General features: G+C 38.1%; 2 protein-coding genes across 7 annotated transcripts in view; one reads left to right on the forward strand and one right to left on the reverse strand.

The window, feature by feature from the left end:
- The window catches only part of tectb (tectorin beta), a 44822-nt gene extending 43516 nt beyond the window's left edge, over positions 1-1306 (forward strand). For 4 of the 6 annotated variants that reach the window (XM_046068283.1, XM_046068284.1, XM_046068286.1 and 1 more), the window contains exons 9-11: positions 228-306; positions 595-627; positions 1018-1305. In XM_046068283.1, coding sequence (XP_045924239.1) covers positions 228-306; positions 595-627; positions 1018-1091 — 186 coding nt within the window. In that variant the 3' untranslated portion in view covers positions 1092-1305. Of the gene's footprint in view, positions 1-227; positions 307-594; positions 628-1017 lie in introns of all 6 variants that reach the window. The other 2 variants (XM_046068280.1, XM_046068282.1) reach the window with 1 other exon arrangement.
- A 1211-nt stretch (positions 1307-2517) lies between these two features.
- Positions 2518-22259, reverse strand: gucy2g (guanylate cyclase 2g). The gene is made up of 22 exons (XM_046069795.1): positions 21885-22259; positions 20813-21161; positions 20625-20734; positions 18941-19123; positions 18663-18807; positions 17705-17840; positions 17511-17614; positions 17190-17356; positions 16949-17083; positions 15831-15914; positions 15460-15564; positions 15001-15072; positions 14172-14340; positions 13912-14067; positions 13079-13256; positions 12534-12674; positions 12228-12420; positions 10932-11106; positions 10473-10571; positions 3352-3443; positions 3156-3263; positions 2518-3013 (listed from the first exon to the last, which is right to left on the reverse strand). Exons 1-22 carry the CDS (start codon positions 22257-22259, stop codon positions 2918-2920), a joined length of 3372 nt encoding a protein of 1123 aa, XP_045925751.1. The 3' UTR covers positions 2518-2917.
- Positions 22260-23069: the final 810 nt, after the last annotated feature.

Genomic DNA, 23069 nt, shown 5'->3' on the forward strand with positions numbered 1-23069 from the left:
CATGCCTCTTTAAATTAATATTATAATATTTAAGCCAGAATGTTTATAAAGGATGGGAGGGAGGAGACAATGTGGAGCAGAGCACAGGGGACAACCTAAATAGGAATTTAACAGAAGTTCATCCTGTTTATCTGTTTAATATACTTACATTTATAGTTATTCTTAGTTTAATGTGCTACTTTGGATCCACATGCAACCCATGTTTCTTCCTTGTTTCTTTCCTCAAGGGCCCCTGCTCTTTCAGACGTCTGTCGTCAGAGGCAGAACCAAGTGGGGGGATCCTTACTGCTGAGTTTCACATCAAAGGTACAGTACGCCATGATGCCTATACATGCCCAGGTATTTTGAACTTCTCACAATATTAAATCCTCTCCAGACATGTTTGAAGAAATTCAAAATACTCTGAATGGAATATTAATTTATGTCTGATGATTTTATCATAAGTAAAAACAACCTTGAGAGTTAGGGGGACTTTAAATAAATAAACAGCAAACTATTGCATTGTTATTTCCCCTCTTCTTTCAAATTAAGAGACTCCAATAGACTGTACTGTAAAAGCGTGTGTTGTGATGTTTTGTTTTTATCTCTTCACAGGTAATGGGTCCTCCAATAATGGACACATAAAAGGTAAACAAATGTGATGCAATGATAACTGTATTGTATTGATATGCTGAAGTGTTTTTGAACTCAAATATTCAGAGCCATAGCCAGGATTTTAGAAATACTGAGGACATGAGTTAAATGCTGTTATTTTCATTTATTCAGTTAATTACCTTATCTTTTCTTTCCCAACGTATTGATTTTGCTTGGTGTTTCAAGCCTTATCTACATCATCAGAAACTTGATTAATTTATTAATTTATAATACCATACCCACCATATGCATATGTTGCAAAACGCCTCAAATGCCCAGAAAAAAATTCAAAGTGTCATCAAAAGCTTCGACTCTTTTGTTGAAAATAGTTTCTCTTTCATTAACAGTTAATCCTCTGTATTTTCTTTGCCTTTTCCACCACAGGCACTTCACTATTCATCCTGCTGGTGGTCCTAATAAACACATGGTGTGATTTAGTAAATGGGTCAAGAATGTAGTAAAAACTTAGATTTCCATTCGGTTTCTTTTATACACACATACACAGAGGGGAGTGTCACAGGACTCAGGGAGCGTATGAATACATTCCTCCCCCACACTCAAATAAATGATTTTCTCATTTAATTTTCTCACAAAGAATATTTGTAATTAGCATTTATTGAGATTTCCATATCTTCTTGTGAATGAATAATCTTTTAAAATGTTACATATATTACTTCACTGCTTTCTCTAATAAAGATTCTTTGAAAACTAATCCTCGTCCCTCTTGTTTTAAATTCTGCCCAGAACTTTTCTGGGAATCAGCGCAATGTTAGTAAATAAAGAAACTATTTTATTCAGTCCATAAATTAAAATCAGACTCTCAACATGACAGAAACACAATAAACATAAATTAAATGGATAAACATACTTTGATATTTGTCCATGATACTTCCTAGAACATTTGTGAATGTGTAACAATAATGGTAATAGATTAAAGATGGTCATCCTTTTGATTGATAAAATAATCTGATGAGGGTCTGTGTACAGAAACGTTGTTATTAAATATTTATGACTGAAAGTGGACAGTGTGTGGGAATATTTTGTTCTGTATTGTCAACTCCTTTTCTCCTATTCTCCGATCTATCGGTGTGCAAAAGTTCTGCTCTGTGAGTATTTTTATATCAAAATCTCTCCTTTCTTTTCCTGTAAAACCTAAATATATTTATGATCTTGTACTGATATTTATGAAATGTGATTTCCGCTGACTGACTTCCATATTGCAATTTTGAGGTACTTTACTTGAGTATTTCTACTTTCAGCAAATTTATATTTCACCACTGCGTTTCAGAGGCAAATATTTTATTATTTAGTTAATTTTACTAGAATTATTTGATAACTTTAGTTACTTTGCAGATTCAGATTAATAATAGAAAATATAATCAACAAATGGATTATGATATATAATTATAGATTAAGATAAGACTAAATTGATCCCCAGGGACAAATTCACAAATAAAAATTATCCCCACCATTACCAGCTGCAACACTAATGTGATGCTTACACATTATAATAAATCTTATTCTGAAATGGGTACTGAGCTAGTGGAGCTTGCAGAACAATATCATATAAGGAGGTGTGTATTTGAATTTCAGTTGACAAAAACTTTGTATTCATTTCCAAAGAATCTGTTGAAGTCTAATTTATTTATTTTACCCATGTCCTACAGATCCAACAACAAAGGTGAAGGAGGTGTGCAGGCAAACATTCCTCCTTAGTTTTGATGTGGTTTTGGTTTATAGTAATTTGTGGTGTCTTGGGCAGTTATATGACACAATAATAAAAAACACAAGTCATTTATTGTGGATCCTCTTAAGATATCATGGTTTTCAAACTGCAGAGATTGAATGATTTATAATGTCACATTATTCAACATGATAGTTGCAATTAAAATTGCTTGACTGTCTGTGTTTTAATTGCCTAATGTTCAACTGCATGAGAAAATGATCATTTAGCCAAGTCTCAGCACAAAATATGTGCTACAAAGAACAGTTTAAATTAAAACATTTAGTAAAAGGGTGGATCCGTAATTGTACCAGAATCACAAAGACTTAAGATGAAAAGTATCTTTAGGCTCTTTAGCATCAGAAAACGCAAGTGCTGCATTCCAGGTTCTCGTCTCAATTTTCTTCTCATGAAGTCAGTGTTTTGTAAATTTACTTCAGTTGTATGTCTCCAGTCCTCCTCTTCACAAACAGTTTTGCACTCTATGAGACCTACATAATTGTCATTTCCTGATATCCCTGTTAATCTATGCAAAATATGGTCAGAATATCCACGTGTTCTTTAAATGTGCACTGCAGTCATCATCGCATCTGACATGTGTGCTTTGGCCAGAGTTTGGTGGGCCCTTTTCTCAGCAGCTCTGGCAATTCCTAGTTTCTTGAACAGAGATATCCCAAATACAGGTCAAAATACAAAAAACAAATTCTACATACTGTGACTGTGTTTGGATATAGAGTGATGGACTTGCCACTGTTGCCTGTCTTTACCATAAAAGGGACAATTATGTGTGATAATATACCTCTGTTTGTAGTTTGAGATTGTCAGCTGTTGTAGAGCTCTGAGCAAAAAGAGGAGGATTAAATCCATGTTTGCCCAACAGCCAGTAGGTCATTTGACACCCTTTACCCTGTCATGGACACAAACACACACTGGTCAAAAACACATCAAAAATTGGTTGTTCAGCTTACAGGGAAAAAACCTGGCTCTTTAGTCACCTTCATTTCGATTTCCCCTCTTTCCTCCAGTTCAAATGATCCAGCCTGGACAAGGATGTCAGCAGTGCACTGAGATATGTGAATCCTCAGGGCTGTGTGACATACACAGAAGAGAAAAACTGTGTAAAGGTATACTTTTGACAATTTTTTACATTTTGATTTAAAGCCAGTATAATAGGAGAGATCACACTGATGTTTGGGAGGTGATATTTACTAGGTTAGTTTATCCACTAGCATGCAACATAGCAACATTAACTAATTAGCAGAGGTGTGGGCTCGAGTCACATGACTTGGGCTCAAGTCAGACTCCAGTCACAAAAATTATGACTTTAGACTGGACTTGACAAAATCAAAGAAGACTTGCGACTGGACTTTGACTTTAACACCAATGACTCGTGACTTCACCTGGACTTAAGCCTTTTGACTTGTGCTGACTTGACACTCCCCATGCCCAACTATAAATTATGAAATAAAAAACTTTGCAGCGCATCAACATAGCGCGATGCTCAATTAGACTGGAGCACGTGGCTTCCTCCAGCATGAGGGAACAATCACCGACCGTCCGAAGCGCGGCTGGCCGCTCCGCGATCTCTTGTCCCTGGCCCTGTACGCCCCAGCGACCCACTCCCTCTCCGGTACCTACTATGGGTTGTGTAGTAGGCCTACTACCGGCACTGTAAAAACAAATCTGTAATTTTAAAGTTTTATTCCTTTTTATTTCACAGTTTTTTTCATGTATTTTTGAAATACATGAAAATATAAAACAAATGCGAAAATATAGTGTGATTTTACATGTCTAATGTAAAATAACATGAAAAACCTGTAGCTGTGATTAACCATAACATTTCTGACATAAACTGTTAAACAAACTGTTACAATACATTCAGGAATTCCCCGTATTACTGTAAAAACATTTCTTAAACTTGGTACAATTAGTAACAGTTAACCTTAACAAAAACCATTAGTTCTGTAACTTGACATAGATTTTCTTGTTAATTGACAAATATCTCCTTTAATTATGAATATTTAGAAAATAAAAACATTGAATAAATATTATTTTAATTAGTATATAGGGTCTACAAGTATTGTTAAACTGTCAAAACACATTTTTGATCATTGAAAAAAGCCATAATTACTGTAATTTCACAGCTTTTGACTTTTTATATAATTCTTAGATTAAAGTTAGATTAACATAGTATATAATTTCCCCAAAGTGGTAAAATTACAGAAAGGTAATATTTAATTTATTGTTAAATAGGCGTTGTAAGTAAATAAGACAGGCGTTCACACCTTTTAATGGGGTTAAAAACGTAAAATTACGGGTTTGTGATGAAAAATTAAGTTTAATGCCATTTTACAGATACTTGATTGAAGAGTCTTAGGTATAGGTGTATTAGCAAAATCTAAAGCAAACATATTTAAATCCTGTTTTTTTATAATTAAAAATTACCACATGTTCACATTATTACATTATTTTACATATATCCATTTATCCTATAATAGAGACCAGAAACCCATTTTGAGTAATCTTGTACTAGGGTTATTTATTACAGTTTATTATTATTATTATTATTATTATTACAGTTTCAGACTTCGTCTCTCACACCAAAGGCCTGTGTCTTATCCATTGCTCCATCACCACCCCACAGACCTTAACAAACAAAAGTAGTTTAGTTTATATATACCTTATTGACGACATTTTTTTAGATCTATTCATTAGAAACCTAATTGGGTCAACATAAAGAATATTTTGTATACGGTTAGACACAGCTCCAAGATCAAAGTGCAATCTGAATGTGAAGTAATTGGAAAGTATTTCTTAAAATACTGGCATTTTGCTTTCATAGGACTGTACAGAGACATGAAAGGCAAAGCAGAGGGGGAAATGGTGGTTTTACATACAGTGAACTTATTGCACAATCCAAAGACTTCTTCCCTGGTTTCAGTATGATATTTTATGACTTTCTAAAGCCAGTTTTTGTATCTTGTAAATGTTGTTACAGCTGTATGTGTATCTCTGTGCTGTGCATCCTTGTTCCTTTTCTGTCCTCTACTTCTGCCCCAGGAGTGCTACAGCTGATTGCTGAATTAGGTCCACCTGGCCTTGCAAGGCAGTGCACAACTGTGTGCACGAGAGTTGGGGAAGTCGAAGAATTTCTAAATTAAATTGGTATACAAAAAAGATGCAAATATATGCAAGTACAAAGACAAGTGCGAATGTGAAGTTTTTCTTGGCAGTCCAAATGAATCCATTTGTTTGCAAGTTTTTGGTATGCAAGCCAAAAGTACATTTTCTGATTCGACTGACTTTGCACAACAACACCTCTGGATGACCTAAAGAAACCACTTGGGTTCTTAGCACAATTGGAAAACAAACAACGGCAAACATGATCAACAGTATATCTATCCAAGGTCTGCAAGACATTAAGTTTCCCTTAATAATTGGTATGGTGACCAAATTCTGGAAATGTGTTAGTCCATAGCCCTCCACAGAATTGGGGAAGAATTCAAGTTTGGTGGCTACATGACTGCAAAAATGACCAGATGAGCAGATTACCACTCCCCCTCCACCACCAGCTCTTCCATTAAGTGTAAGCAATAAGCAAAAGGCAGATGATCTACACTAGCTTGCCATTCCTTACATCCAAATAGCTTGACAGCGTTTGATTTACAATATAATTGCATTGATAAATAGAACTGTGTGATCTGACGGTATACAAAAGTATTGGGACACCCCTTCCAAATCATTGAATTCAGCTGTTCCAATCACTTCCATGGCCACAGGTGTATAAAATCAAGCACCTAGGCATGTGGACTGCTTCTACAAACATTTGTGAAAGAATGGGTCGCTATCAGGGGCTCAGTAAATTCAAGTTTGGTACCTATGAGTCCATTTGTGAAATTTCCTTACTACTAAATATTTCAAGGTGAACTGTTAGTGGTATTATAACTAAGTGGAAGTGGTTTGGAACAACAGAAACTCAGCCTTGAATGGGTAGGCCACATAAAATCACAGAGCGGGGTCGGCGCATCTGCAGAAGCTGCCAACTTCCTGTAGAGTCAAGAGCTACAGACCTCCAAACGTTGTGTGGCCTTCAGATAGCTCTAGAACAGTGCATAGAGAGCTTCATGCAATGGGTTTCCATGTCCGAGCGGCTGCATTCAAGCCAAGTACAATGCAAAGCGTCGGATACATGGTGAAAAGCACACCGCCACTAAACACTTGTGCAGTGGTGACGAATCACACTTCTCTGCCTGTAAATCTGATGGATAAGTCTGGGTTTGGCGGTTGCCAAGAGAATGGTACTGGCCTGACTGCATGGTGCCAAGTGTGTAAAGTTTGGTGTGGGGGTGTTTTTCAGGGGTTGGGCTTTGCCCCTTAGTTCCAGTGAAAGGAACTGTTAATGCTTCAGCATACCAGAACATTTTGGACAATTTCATGCTCCCAGCTTTGTGGAAACAGTTTGGGAATTGCCCCTTCCTTTTCCAACATGACTGTGCACCAGTGCACAAAGCAAGGTCCATAAAGACATGGATGAGCGAGTTTGGTGTGGAGAACTTGACTGGTCTGCACAGTCCTGACCCCAACCCGATAGAACACCTTTGAGATGAATTAGAGCGGAGCCAGGCCTTCTCATCCAACATCTGTCCCTGACCTCACAAATGCCCTTCTGGAAGAATGGTCCAAAAGTCTAATGAACACACACAAACAGCTGATTACCAGTTTTAGAACAGTATTTTGACGTTTTTATTAAAGGAAAATCTAGTATTTGCGGGTGTTGTATCATTCTTTTTTACAATATATATTGATTACATTAACAAGATTTTTATGTGAAATTATATAATAAAACTCAATTAAAAACAGCACTCTACTATAAATTTTAAGCCTGATTATTTGTATTATAGCAGTGTTCAACCATATTTAAAGGTAATTTAATTGTTTTTACAGGTGTATATGTTCTTAATTAAACAATAAAAGCCCCAAAAATTGCACAAGATTTTACGTAAAATTAAAGTTACAGACTTATCATTATGGAATATTACCGTATTTTTACGAATGGGTTATTTTATGGTATTTTCCTGGCGCCCAGCTGACAGAATATTTCCGTTTTTTCACTTTTTTTTTTTAACAGTGTATATAATCGTTCTTAAAAAGAAAGTATTACATTTTAGAAGTTCAATAGTTTAATGTTTCCTAAGGAAATGAGTAACCCTGTTAAATAATTGTGATCTCAATATTGACCAAAATAATTAGCAGCCCTACATGAACATTTAATTTAATTCATGAATTTATAGAACATCTGTTGGACTATCGTCGGACTAGCCGCTTGGCGAGCGTTATATATACATATATATACATTTAGCTTTCATCCCTGTGTCATCACAAACGAGCTGTTCATGCAGTTCAGAGCAGTGCTTTCTGTGGGGGATGGGAACTCCCTTTGGGATGGACTGGGCTTTTTCGCAAACCTATCTTTTTTTGCAAACCTATTACATGCACAAAAAGGTATAACTCAATAAAGAATAGGGGAAAAGCATAATACCACCTCTTTAAAGTCAGAGGATCAACAAAGTAATTAGGGTTCATCCCTTTGGGACCATAAATGTCTGTACGAAATTTTATAGCAATCCATCTAATTCTTGATTCATTATTACGCATTCATTACTCCGCTAAGTGGCTGAAAACAATTTGTGGGCTTACTGAAGCACAGTTATCTCATAGACTAACAAATGGTTGTAGTGAACCAACAGTGTGGATTTGGGCATTTTATATTAAATAAATTTGGACTACTCAAAATTATTCCTCTCTCTCTGGGAGAAAGAAAGGAGGGGGTTGAGATCAACTTTCAACAGACGGCTGAAGAGACCCAAAGGAAAAGGTGAAAGGTTTCTCTCCTAAGTGCTGTGTCTGAGCAGCCCGATCATAAAACTGGCCACCTTTGGCAACAGCCAAGATAAGCCTTGTTAAAATGACAAAGAAACTAACCAGAGATTACAAACAGCCAATCGAAACTCTTCAGTAAGAGAGGGCAAGAACCCCCCCCCCCCCACACACACACGTAACCATGGCAACTGACCTGCTTTTAATTACCTCTCATCAAAGGGATACTCCTTTGTCACACCCAGGTTGGACAAAATCCAGGACACCAAGGACAGTCCTGAACTTTATGTAAACAAAGACTGCAGTCTCCAAAGACTCAAAGCATTACCTGTTACTTGATTACGTTTGCCTCTATTTGAGTAGTTAAGTTACCATGTTGTTGCTATCTGTTGTTGATATTATTGCTGAAAAGAATCTAAATAAGTTACTTTGGCAGTGTTTTAATTTTCAGCAAGGGTAAGGACACTCCTTCAACTTATGTGTAATCAATGCTTGTTCACAATACTTTCTCACACAATTCCTTTAGAAATGATGATAAAGAAATGTCATACTATACTCTATTAATTGCCAGCTTGAATTTAAGGCTAAATAACTAAATTTCCCAGTTCCTACGCAAAGATTGTTTTAGGATTAATCTAAGCTGTTGTCATGTAACCTGAGCTCCCCCAAGTGGACAAAATAAGTATTACATACCATCATTCTGAAATGCTAACCTTTGAAGGAGTAATTACTGACAATAGTTTTCCTGTTACCAAATGTTTAAACTTAGAACGGTACAACCGTTTGACCATTGAGGTTTGATTGTGGGAAGACATTTCATTGTAATACGCGCAAATAGATTTTCTTTTTCTTTTATAGACATATTAAAATTTTAGAAAGACAGTCCCTCGGGAAACTGGAAAAGGCCTGCCCTGCGGGAAACGAAGGACTGCCCTCTGGGGAACCACGCCCCAGACAACAAAAGAGCGACACGCGACATCGTTCGCTCTGCTCTTGACTCTTCTCTGGTTCCTTGTGCCCTGCTTGGTCCGGCTCTTCAACGGCGCTTTGGCACGCGCCTGGCGTGCCCCCTCTCCCAGCAACACCCTAAGAGTCGGCCCGGCGCAACAAAATCCTTTGTTCATTCAAGCTACACACGCAAACTGCCGCGACCTCAGTTTTCCCTCATTTCCAGCAACTTTACTTGTTTTATTATCTTTCTTTTGTTTTGTTAAAAGTTATCAGTTTTGTTAAAAGTCCGTTAAGTTACACTAGTTAATTCAGCTTTTTTTTTTTAGCTTTATGCGTTGAGCTAAGCCCACGGAGGTCGGACGCTGCCACGTGGCCCGCCAGCAGTAACCGAGGACGACGAAAACTGCTAACCCGAGCCAGGGTTGGCCCCCACTGCTAGTTTCTCCATTAAAGCCGACAAGAGACGGCCCCCGGAGCAATTCCCTGGCAGAGAAAGCGACTGGCCGGCGGCGAGAACACACGGACTCTGCCAGTGTGAGGCCATTTACAAGCAACCCGGCGTGAAGAAACACAAGCAGTAAGACAAAATAAAGCATTCTGTACTCCGTGATGTCCAATAGTTGTTAATCAATTATCTTAGTCCTTAAACCCCTAGACAAAATTTAACCGAGTTATCATCCAATTGCATTCATTAGTTGCTGTATGAGTAAAATGCTTCCCACAATAGGAACCCCTTCTTATTGTTCAGCCATTGTTTATTTCTTTGTTTTATTTAACCGCAATTTTATATCACCTTAGTTAGTTAATAAATTCACTGTAACCAAAGAATTGTGTGTATTGCCTACTTCTAAGTCCCTGCCAAGAGAATTTACCCTTTAGATATGAGACTGACTGACTGATTTAAGATAATTGAGCGATTATTAACTAACTGATCACGGGTGAATAATTGTATAATTATTAAAAGCTACCTAGATGTCCGGAGACTCTAGGTTAATAACAACTCCGGTGGTGCCCCTTTTGAAATGAGAGCTTTTTATGGATTAATATTTTCTGAATATTAAAATTCATAATTGGGTATTATTTCTCTCAAATTTATTAAAATTCATACGTAGTTTAGACATGCTACATGTTATTCCTCACATTAATCACTTTTGTGCATACAATACACAAAAACAATAAAACCATATTTTTCTTATCTAAAGTCTTATCCAGAAGGTTTAAATAACGGAATTACAATACTGATAGTCTCAATGATTAGCCTCTGCAAAAGTGACTTAAGTTCACTCACGTAAGCTGTTACTTTCCATGCGAGAGGCCATGTTCACCGTGTCACCAAAGAGACAGTAGCGAGGCATAGTGGTGCCTACCACTCCAGCAACCACTGGACCTACAAAACCCATAACAAACTGTTTGTATACCCATCCAAATTTCTCAAATGTCACTTATTTCATGTACAAACTTCTTGCACAATATTAAGTCTCAATGACAAGTGTGTAGGAGCAAAAATCTGTGGGCTTAGAAGGAATGTGAAAACCTGCATTTTGGCTGTCTTTTATTCAATTGTTTCTGATTCCTTATACATATTTAATGTACACCAATATGAACAAATGTCAAATAGTACATGAAAAATATACAAATATGGAATATGTTAGCCACATCAAATTATTCCAAATAAGGACAAAGACACCAACAAAACCAAATACTTCACCATTAATTCAAAAGAAAAATGTGCAGTACTGTCTCTTACCAGAGTGTATCCCAATGCGAATCGCAAGACTCTCTGTAGGTATATGACGGATTCTGAAGACCTTGATGGCACTCAGGAAATGAAGAGCCATTGTAGATATCTCCAAAGCGTGCTTATTTTCATTGCTGATAGGTAGACCACTGGCTACCATGTATGCATCACCAATTGTTTCCACCTAATGACAAAGTCAGTTCCACTAAGATGATAAAGTTTTACAGCCACCTTTTCAAGTAACAGTGGAAAGCTCCATTATACAAACAGCACAACTTAATTAAATAAACAGGCAAAATAAGCAATCCTTAAAGTTAGGCTGCATCCACAATACTACGTTTTCAATTTAAAACGTAGACCTTTTGTACGACTGCATCTACCGTTCAGACTAAAACAGCAAATACAAAGACCTAAAATTTTAAAAAGTTTGAAAACGCTGCTGACCCTGTTTTCGTTTTAAAACTCCGTGGTAGCGTATTTCGTAGCAGGCGAAAACGGAGGACTTTGAAAATGATGATGCAGATATTTACATTTGGCTTCCTGATTGGGTATGTAAAGCAAAAACTATTAGCTACTGAAGGTGATTTTTCTATGGTATTTGTATTTAAATATTTTGCAATGTGCAAATAGCACATTAAACTTGTGCTGTGCATGACGCTGTATTTACTTTGCAACGGCTCCAAGTCTGTTTCCGCCGCCACAGTCGCTTTGTACTCCTGTGTTAGTTTCAGTAGCAGTTCCACATTGTTGTCGGTCCATGCAAAAACATCTCTAGTGAGGTTATTCATCTGTAGTGGTACTTCTTTCGCCGAATCTTCTGCAGTTGCGAATTAGACAACTGGCTTTATTTTTACACCGGCACGCGCATGCCCAGTGTACGTGAACAGCCACTAGTGTTTTCAGTCATTTTAATATAGAATATCGGAGGACGGAGATCAATTCTAATAAGCAGCTAAAACGTTTGTTTGGATGGAGATTGTTTTTAAACAAAAATGTAGCAGTGTGGATGTAGCTTTAGGTGAGAAGATCAACACTGCTCATGTCTATGTGGTGAAAATGAAGCTACAGTTGGTTAGCTTAGCTTAGCACACGCTGGAAAAAGAATGAAACAGCAAGCCTGTCCCTGTCCAAAGGTAACAAAATCTGCATACCAGCACCTCTAAAGCGCATTGATAAAAATTTTTTATTTTGACAGAGAGTTATGTGTCACCTACAAAATACCATACATATTTTGGAGATTTACACCCCCCTCATGTCTCCAATGCATAAAGTTGAATGAGAGTCAAAAAGTGCTCTGTGACTTACTTTGTAGACATCGTACATTTTGATGATGTCGTCAAAGAGGCTGTAGAGGTCGTTAAGGAACGTTACCACCTCCATCGCAGAGCTGACAGAGCACATGGAGGTAAAGCCCACAATGTCAGAGAAGAAGATGGTCACCATCTCGTAGCTTTGCGGCTCCACTGATTTCCCTGCCATCAGCTGATCTGCAATGTACCTATGCCCAATGAAGGAACGGATGTAGTCATGGAAGCCCATTCTACCAGGATTTTTATTGGGTTACCATAAATTGAATGATTATCATCATTTTGATGTGGTTACATCTGGTACCTTGGTAACATGCTGGAGAGAAGCTTGTCTGCACGGGTCTTCTCTGCTGTGAGCTGATTGGTCCTCTCCTCCACCACCTCCTCCAAGTGATTTGCATATTTCTCCAACTTTTCCACCATATTATCCAGAATAGTTGCATGACTACAGTACAGAAGATCAGGATCACCTCTATTAAGGAGTTTATGTTTTAAGTACAAGTTGATTAGTACTAAACATGACATCTCAAAGTGTTGTTAAACAGGATTTGTTTTTGTTTTTTACTTTAGTGCCAATGATTTTCTGCTATCGTCACATGTATCCAGTCACTATATTTGAAGTGCAGATAACTTATTTAGAGGATTTTACAGCACTGGCAATCTCTGAATGCTCTCTAGTTGATGACAACAAGCTACCTGATTCTCATTTGCTTTCTCTTATAAGTAAAATTAAGGTTTGTAACCATGACATGCTGCATCTGCAGGCCCAAATGTGAGACAGGGAGAACAATTTATTTTCTCACACTATTTTGGAGCATAATTATGCATAAGAAAAAAAAATATCCTGACCTATTTGGGCTGATTTCCCTCAGCTGTCTTCTTATAGACCCAAACGATGGTCGATGGTCAGGGTTTTCACTCCAGCAGGCACTCAGTAGTGAGTTGATGTTCTCGTCACACAGCTGCTCAGACAACTCTGGTCGGAGGGGTTCCCCTTGGAAAGGTGTCTGCAACTTCATAATAATCTCTGGAGAAAACATGTAGCAAGATGCAGGAATCATTGCAATGTTGGAATTTGGGAATTTTGGGGGGATTTTTTTAGCCACGATGGCACTGTTGGCGTTTAGACATTCGTGGTCTCTTGACAACAAATCCCTTTGACTTTGATGATCCCCTGACTTTTCCTCTAGCACCACTATCAGGTCAAAATTTTAATTTGTCCAATACTTTGGTTTATGACCAAAAACATGGCATGCCCAGTAAACTCACCTGCCTCTTATCATCCCACCTCCCTGCAGTATATCTTCACGGGCTATGCATTCACTCATCACCAGATTCTTGTTTCAGCCTAAGTGGATCATTGCCTGCTCCCTGTAAGCCACACTACCGTTCACGCCATCTTCACCTCCACACAGTGGAGGTAGTGGTGGTCAGTCACCCCAGCTCCCTTCCATTATCATTCCCCTGTTCCTAATAAACCAAACTAAATAATGTTTCCTTTAAATTATGTCAGTCATGTAGAGTGGAACTAAATGCTCGGAGAGGTGAATGTAAATTGGACGGACTGATGTCGGACCTGTCTTGCCCAATGTTCAGTATGCTACAATATTTCTAGCCTCTGGAAGCTTGGAAATGAATAAATGGCAACAGAAAATGAATGAATGGCGTTGTATCATGCTGACCTTTGGGCTCCAGGTTGGTGTCATGATATGGGCAAGCCTTAGAGTTGTACATGAGTTCCCACATGATGATGGCAAAGCTGTAAATGTCACCTTTGGGCGTTCCACTGACCGGGACACCGACTTGCCTGAGAAGCTCGGGGGCTGTCCAGTACATCTCTACAACGCAAATACATGGTAACTACCCAACAGTTAGGTTCAAATCACCTCACATGTGTTACTTCTCCTTCATGCTGTGATAAACACAAAGTGCACCCACTGACCGTCATAATTGGGGTTTTCCAGTGGGATGATCTTCGTTTTGCTACCGTATTTAAACTCCCAAAGTCCAAAGCCAGAGAGTTTTATCTGGAGTCGACTATCCACCAGACATGTGCTGGGTTTCAGGTTCCCATGAAATCTCAGGCTACTTTTGTGAATGAACTCCATCCCCTAAAACACAAGTAAACAGATTCAAACTATGAATTGGCCATTGCAATGTAAAAATAAATAATCAGCCCTGCACTATAACTGCAATTTGGGTCTGTTTTATTTTGTGGACCTTTTTGTTTGACACTGAGAACAAGTGGTCGACATTAAGCTTTATTCTCCAAATTTAATGAGCATTCAAGGCTGTACTTTAGCAACCTGGGGGGACTTTAAATTCTATAAAAAAAGACATTGGGAGCAATTTCAAGATATTAAAATATGACTACATTTAGACCAAAAGAATTTTGCCAGAATTTCTTTTCTGGCAGTGTGGAGAAAGTTTTGATTCACCATATAGACCTTCATGTTGAGAAATAAATATGCATAAAATCTAACATTTTTAAAATATAGTTGGGGGATGCATTGGACAGACTTGGACTTATTTTGTATTTTCATGAAATTGTTGTAGTTATTTATTTCATTTATTTGTACAATTTTTTTTGCATGCATTTTAATTTATTTATCAGTAGGCTATATATATTCCATATGATGTCATTATTTCTAAAATCCTGGCTATAACAGCCCCATTTGTGAAACATAGATTGTATTCAATGAATGACGTGTCTTTCCCAAAACTATATCATGGCAATAACTTGAACATGCTGCCTAAATGAATTGACTCACATTGACAATGTCATAAGCAAATGACAGTTTAAACATCCTGTCGAGCTCGACATCTGACGCCTTCAGAACATCCTGCAAAAAAAATTACATCAAAGAGCAAACAAAATGTTAAATATGTAATTACATGTCAATAATCCCTGGGTTGGGTCAACATAATTATATTAACTTTACTTAGTACCGATGGGTTGTTTTGACCCAGTATTTACTCACAAACTAAAATACTGTTATGTGTTTCACACAACAACGCTCACATTTTACCTTAAAACTGTCAAACATATGTTGTTAATGTACAAAACAATGTGCATATGAGATTCAAATTGCAAAGGATATATCACTTAAGAATCAGTAACAAATAGTATGTTCAAAAAGAGCTGCACTATAACAGTTTGAAACCATTTTAGTTTTTGATGTTTTTCATTTTAAATTAAAATGTGTTTACAAACATGCTGAGAGACTGACCTTTAGACTGCCTTTCCTGCAGTACTGAATAACCAAACAGACATTCGGGGGCTCAATGCACGCACCAAAGAACTGCACCAAGTTCTCATGTTTCATCTCTTTCATCTGTCTTAAAGAGTTTAAAATGGTTAGGCACACAATATATCAATCATTTACTAATATGTCTTAAATAATATTATATTTAGAATTTAAATGGTTATTTGTTGCAAGGGTATAACAAGATCTGCACCATTATTTTAGGTTAAATAAGTTTCTTCTCTGACATGATGTGAACAGACTCTTTTTAGCTGGATATACTGTAGCTGGATTTTAACCAACCAAAAGAAACAACAACAAGTATGTTTGTTCTAGAACAACATGAGGAACTTTACCACATTGAACTCTGCGATCATTGAAGGTTTCTGGAAATTTCTGGAAATGTGGTTCTTGATGTACTTGATAGCCACTTGATTTCCCTGTATGGAATTAACAAAAAAATACATTTGGGAAATGCACATATTCTGGAATATGATAATAAACTCTTAGCAACTCTTATATTTGTATGTGAAAGATCACTCTTGTAGGAAGAAGTCATCATGACATTTTAAATTTCTTAAAGTACGACTGTGTAGCTTTTGAAAGATGAAAAAACTATATTCTTCATACAAGTAACAATTAAACAAACACTTTCTCAATTTAATTTTGCTGCTACAGGCTTAATTGGTCTAGGATGACCATTAACTTGCTGTTCTAATATTAGCAACTTTAGCAACATTTTGCTGTCAATCTGACTTTACTGAGTCACTTTTGCTGACCTTATGAGGAGTTTTCCACTTCACTCCTCCAAGTTTGCCACAACCTGAATCTGTAAGAACCCCATAAGGTCTTGGTTCTAGGTTCTAGCCCATTTTCCACTCCACAATGTTTCAGATATACATCACTGAATATATGACACCATATGACGACACCAGGACCGTCGTTTTTACACTGCTTTGTAACTAACTGTGCTGAATGCAGTGCAGTTTTGGGACAGACAGAATGGAACAAGGGGTGTTAATATAGATTTTCTTTTACATTTATATGTGGTTACTTATAAATGTCAGAATTAAATTAATATAAGAGTCCCACACACAGTAGGAAGTGACTTAAACCAGCTCCCACCCTGCTGACCAGCTAGGTACAAATCTGTAACATTGCAGCGAAACACACGTACTGCCTGTATATTGAAACACATTACGTTATTACTTCTGATGTTTGCTTTGTTGCAAACCAGCTTTGGCATTCTACCCCAAGAGGACCTGCACCTGGATTTACTACCATCTATCCTTTCAGCAACTGGTGTATTTTCTCTGTTGCTTTCTGTTGAGCAGTGCTTAGCTTTAGGTACTTGCCCCCAAAGTGGAGGGTGTTCAGTGGAAACAAAAGGCAATGGCTCTACTTTTACCATTAATCTGTTATTGCCACTGTTCAGGAAAAGTAACTCACTTCAAACTCTACGTATTACTGGTACCTGGTAGAGACCTATGGTGGTGTAGATGTGTTCTTTCCCTGCGTTGTCCCTCAGGCCGTAGCTGTTGCTGGAGAAATTGGACTGAGAGCCACCACTCCCATTATGGCTACCTGTGGTGCTCAGAGACAGAATCCCCTGGAGGAGACACAAACACACAGAACACGCATGTGAACACAAAACCAGGCGAGTAAACACACACATACAGTACATAAACTTTGTTTTCTTTATAAAGTTCTCATACTACGGGCTCCCTGATGATGCTGATGTCGCTGTAGTTTATCAGCCACCAGCAGGAGTCATCGAGCTTTGTCTGGAGTCGTAACTTCTGCAGAAAGAGGACCCCGATGCAAAAAATTGCTAGCACACCGATGACAGGGAAGGTCACAAGCAAAGCTAGTAGGGCGATGTCTGTGTCCAATCAAAAAAACAAAGTATGGAGGTGGTTAGCTTGGTCTGAATGTATATAAATATAAAATCATAGAGTGTGAGTCTAAAGGCAAACATAAAATGTGAGATAACTGGTAAATTTACTGGTTGCATGAACAATGCTCTTAAGTCCTACCATTCATCAGCCATTCACAGAGCTCGTTGTTGAAACCACATACTGGTTCATCAGAAGGAGGTCTTCCTTTCGGCCAGAGCACAGCAGCAAATGAAGACGTTGGCCTGAAATAAAACATTGTTTGTTTGTGATTTCCCAAAATTTGTTAATTAAAAAAAAGCTGTATTGTTTGACTGAATAAAAGCGTCTGTTACCGGATAGCTTTGGTGTCACTGTCAAAATGAAGGATGGGTACGAAATTGGTGCTGTTTCCTAGATGCTGCAGGTCATAAATGGAATAGTCCAAACTTCTCTCCCCCTCTTCGTCGAAGTGGACTAGTCCAGAGGCACCTGCAGTGATAAGCCAATACTGCATGAAACTGTCTCTGAAAATGTTGCCTTGTGCTTTTAGTGTTTTGAGAGAGGAATAGGGTGAAACAATAAAAATAAATTAATAAATTTAAATAAATAAATATATAATAATTAATAAAAAATAAATTCACACCATTCAAATATTTTTAATTTTAAGATACAGTGTCTGTCTGCTAAGACTCTGTGGTGATTACGGCAATAAAAAAATAATGTTCAGAGTAATCAGGACTTCGCTTCTACAAAGAGAGCTTAGTGTTAAAAGTTTTAAATATAACATTTTAAGGCTGTGAGTGCCACAAACCAAATCCTGTTCACCCCCACTGTGTTAGGGTGGATGCAGAAATCTCATAAATGGATATCTCTTCATGGCCAGATACCAGAAGTAAGTTAAACCGACCCTTTAATTATCTTTAACTAGGTTTAATGCATCTTTAACTGTTTGCAGCCATCATTTGCACATTAAGTGTGCCACATTCATAAAAAATGTTATAAATAAAAAAAAAGGCATGTTGGATGCCTTGTTTCTTAAAATATGATGCAACTACGCAATGAGGATGCCACAGAGACTGCATGTGATGTGATGATTGGCTAGCTGATGGTATAGATTAGTGCCGGTTCATTGCTATTTACAGAACATATACTAAATTTTTCTAAATGAGAACAAAACCATAAACTATTTCTGAACAGATATTCTGTAATTTCTTTGTAAAAAGCCTTACTAACATGCACAAACTGATACCAAACAAAACCTTTTAGTACTTTGCTGGCATGTACTAAACAATGATCTTCACAGATACCAACCATTGAATCGAATGTTGCTTGTTTTCTTTAACCTCTGTAACACCTCCCGTCCATCGTAAGGGTCTCTGCCATCTTTGAGAACTTCTTTCAGTCCCATTGCATAAAGAAGCACTGCATCATGCAGATAGGCAGCGTAAGGGCTAACCTGAAAAAACAGAAATAAAACTATTGTGTCTGAGATTTTCCTTTTTAGCAGAATAAATGTGAATGTGTAAATAATGCATTTAGTCAGTCATTCTTCATGTGTTTGATTTTCCGTTTCTGTCATGCGTGCTTACCTCACTGTCAGATGACAGGTTGCTCCCAAATGGGTGTCCTTTTAGTCTTTCAAAAACTTGCTCAAAGAAGTCATAATAGTCAAAGCCTTCATAGGATTTCTGGCCAATGATAAAAGCCATATCATAGGCTCTTATGGCAGCTGGGTAAATCCTGCTGTCCATGGCATATTTCCACAAGTTATCCTGCTCGTGAAAAAGACGCATGAAAAACAACTTAGCAAAGAGGGATGGAAGATACTCCGTTTGATCATCTGAAAAGAAAGATTTGTGGGCAGGTGATGATGGTGATGAAATAGCAACTTCAGGCTACAGTAAGTGACCACAACCTGTCTTAATGATCCGAAACATTAGTCTGAATACTAGGACATCTAGCTATACACTGTACACAATACACAATAATGCTGTGTTTTCTATATGGACTGACTGGTGAGGATGCTGACCTTTTGCTTGGGACCTACTGGCTTTAACTTCGGGCTTTTAGCACAATGTCAAGCCATCAAGTGCAATTTTAAGACCCCTTCAACAAGATTATCATTCTAAAAACAAGTAATGTGGAAACATTACAAAACCAGCTGGAGATGACGTTTTTCAACCAACTCATGGAGCTAAAGCTAGCTTACTTAGCTTGCTGAGCTACAGTTACCAAACCTGTCACTGTTTTTATTGTGAACTACAGGTTGTGGGGGGTGTTAGCGAAAGGTGGCTTTATAGAATAGGCTCACATTGTTTGTCTGTTTGGAAACAACACCCACATGCCCATATATACATTAAAATAGTTACTGGCCGATGTACTCATTCCTTCTGTTCATCCTAGCATGATTTTAATGTAAGTGATGAGGGACAACATCTCCAGTAAAAATACATTCTGATATTCAGCTGAGGCTAATGTCAGCCGTTTGAGTTAGACAAATCATGTGGGTGTCTTCACAATTAGTAATTTTAGGGAGTTAAATATTGGAGCAATTTCTTGATTAACAACGGTTTATTCATCTCTGGTGTAGCATCATGGTCAGTAGCAGGGCCCCTATTGGCCCCCTCCTTACTGTTTTCTTCCATTGTGTATTGTATGTATGCAGAAATCAATTTAGTGAAATGCACAATATAAACTAAAAGTATAAAGGCCTTAAAGCGAGAACTCAGAGCCCCTCTGCAAGTTTATGTGATACTGCTAAGGTCTTACATTAAGGCACCAATCATTTTAGTTTAAAAGGTGCTTTTGTGGTGCAAACTGTATTAACAAACACAGCTTCAATCAATTAAATTACCACACACCACTTATCCTGTGGTGAACCTGGAGCCTTCAGCCCCCCTACTGGTTTGGGGCCCCTGGGAAGTTGCCTGATTTGCCCAGTTGGTAATCCATCTTTGGTCGTTAAGCGCAGGGTTTGGTTTTGGTCACCGTAATGGCACAATGGCACCAAACCTGACAATTCAGGACGCTGCGCACAATCACTGCATCCAGCTGTTGTTTGACAAGATATAGCTCCAGCACATACCTCCCCGTAAAATCACAAAATCATTTAAAACTAATCAAATTAATGCTAATTTCTTTTGGTTCTAATCAAACTGCTTTTTAAAAACAGTTTTCTTCTATATGATTTGTTTTCCAATGGGATTTTACAGCAACACCTTACCTCCATTGTTTTTGTGTTTGAAAGGTTTTACTCACCACACGGCCACTGACCTCAAAATGCTGCACCAGGAAGAACACATAGTCGCCGTTCATCAAACCCTGTCGCTCAGCCTCCAGCAGCAGAGCCACAGAGTCCTCTCTGTTTGTCAGCACCACAATCACTGGAGGACAACAGAAAACATTTGATAAACACAGAAACAGTAGTCAAGTTTGCGACAAAGTGCTCATACTCTCCTTACCTCTGGCAACTGTTGAGATGTACTGAACATTTCGATTAACAAGCTGAGGATCGCTGGTATCAAACTTGACCGCTGCAGCCAGTGTGAATTTCTCTCTCAGCGGCATCTCAATGGTTTTCCACAGAGCGTCAACTTTGTCCCAAGTGTTTGAATCCAATCCCCCTCCAATCATCGCCACGTGACTCCACCCGAAGAACTCCAATGTTTTCACCAGGACCTCCGAGCTTCTTTTAAGAGGGGGCACAATTTTGATGTATGAATCATAGACATCGCTGTTGTCCAGTTTGGAGGATTTTCCCACAAAGCCAAACATCGGGATGTTCCATGTGGATGCAATGAGACCAGTGACCTGGAAAGCAGAAATAATTTGAAATAATGTTTAAAATCTATCACCTGACAATCTATAATTACCACCTGTCTGATCGCTTGTTTTACAGAGGTGATCTTGGAAGATGTAGTTTGTGGTGCTGTTTAACTGTATTGTATTATACAGAGAGGCATTTCTGTTATGGAGCCTACCTTAAATGATGTAAATGGTGTAGACAAAATAATAGAAACACCTGTCAGTATAACACAATACGATTCAACAGCACTACAAACTTAAATCAACACTTCTCTGAAACATTATAACCTTCATGAAGGGAGGGATTATTGCAGGATTGTTATATTAGGCTGCATTTATTTTAGCTAGATGTACCTAATGAACTGGCAACTGACTTCATATCTGGTCGAACTCTTCAGTTGCGTCCCAAATGTTGCAGGATTTATAATCTATAGCAGCATGGTTTGAGAACGCATGCTTTCAGCTAAACATGTAATAGCTTTAGCTAGGTGTACCGATAAAGTGTCAAGTGTAACACAGATCAGTGTCGTCTGCATACATCTGAAAACCTGTACAATGGCCTATTTTGGTAAATAATAATATATAAACTGAAGAGAAGTGGACCAAAGACAGACACCTGTGGAATTCCTATTTTACTCTCTAAAAAAGGTGACACAAAAAAGCAAATCTAATTCATGAATTATCAATTTCCATATTTACACACATCAAATCACATCACACAAATCATACCTCGGCTTCTTCAGGACATGCTGGACCAAACAGTGCAGACACATTTTCTTTCCACACCTGGTGAATGAATCCTCCCAGGGAAACTTTGGGATTGCAGTCTGTATCCATGTACACAAAATCCAGACTGTAGTTCCCCAGGAAGGAGGGATTGCTGTTCACCTTCTCTACAGCTATCTGTATGGCTGAGCCCAGCCGCAGGGCACTGAAGGGGAAGGACATATTCCAGGGTGCCTGGAAACCAATGATCAGCTTGTGAGGTTGAGACGCATTGGTGCCGTTATTGATGACAACGGCAGCAGTTAACACAAGTGCAAAGTGAAGCACCAAAATGTGCCTCCAGCCAGAAGAATATGCTGCCTTCTCCATCATTCCCATCCTATTAGTTGCTTCATGTTACAGGCCTTAAATACCCAACTTCCCTGGTGATGCTGGACAGTTTGTTAGGGAGGAGAACATGTAAATATGTGGAGGAGAGTGGGAGGTACAAAGAGGCATTAAGTCCATCATTTTCTATAATTTTTTGCCCTTAAATTCTTCATTAGAGTGTGTCACACAATAACTGCCATAGAAAGAAGTCCCCCTTCTTCCATCCATTCTTCACTGAATGTTTTTAAAAGCAATCAAGGACAACTTCTTTTCAAAGCATAGACTCATTTTAATGCATTAACTGCTTAATTAAAAGTTTAATTTCTGTATTCCATTTCACGGCTCAAATTTCTCACTCAACAAACTTTAACCAAAAAGTGAGTGAACAGTCTTAAATCTAAAATAATATGTAACTCATCTGAAATCATTAAGACAGATCAGTGAGTTAAGTCCCTGATTAGATTTTATCAACTATCAGATCAGTAAATTGCCCCATCCAGTCTGCCTTTAGTTATTATATTCATAAATCCCGTGTCAAAGTTCATCATTATCTCTTCTATCTCTGCATGCAAACACACATAGATAAGGAGAAATGACAGTTGACTGTTTTATTTAAAGAATGTAGGCTAATTTAATTAAGATCTATATTATCAATACAGCAACATCCAAGTGTAAACAGATCTCATGGGAGTGTTCTCTGCAGGGGCAAGGCTGTGGAGACGTATGAGGCAGGTTGAGCCTTGCTTGGTGAGGTCTCACACACCTGTGTGCAGTTTAAGGTGCTAATGACCTCAGGTGGGCAGATTGTACATTAGTGGT

The sequence above is a fragment of the Micropterus dolomieu genome, linkage group LG14, assembly GCF_021292245.1.
Source record: "Micropterus dolomieu isolate WLL.071019.BEF.003 ecotype Adirondacks linkage group LG14, ASM2129224v1, whole genome shotgun sequence".
Taxonomy (NCBI): Eukaryota; Metazoa; Chordata; class Actinopteri; order Centrarchiformes; family Centrarchidae; genus Micropterus; species Micropterus dolomieu.

Coding starts and splice junctions, on each gene's coding strand:
- gucy2g (XM_046069795.1), bottom strand. CDS start 22,259: ATGGGAATGATGGAGAAGGCAGCATATTCTTCTGGCTGGAGGCACATT. Junction 20,735..20,812: donor CATCTCAACAGTTGCCAGAG/GTAAGGAGAGTA, acceptor GTTGTCCTCCAG/TGATTGTGGTGCTGACAAAC. Junction 15,915..16,948: donor CCACCATAGGTCTCTACCAG/GTACCAGTAATA, acceptor AATTCCATACAG/GGAAATCAAGTGGCTATCAA.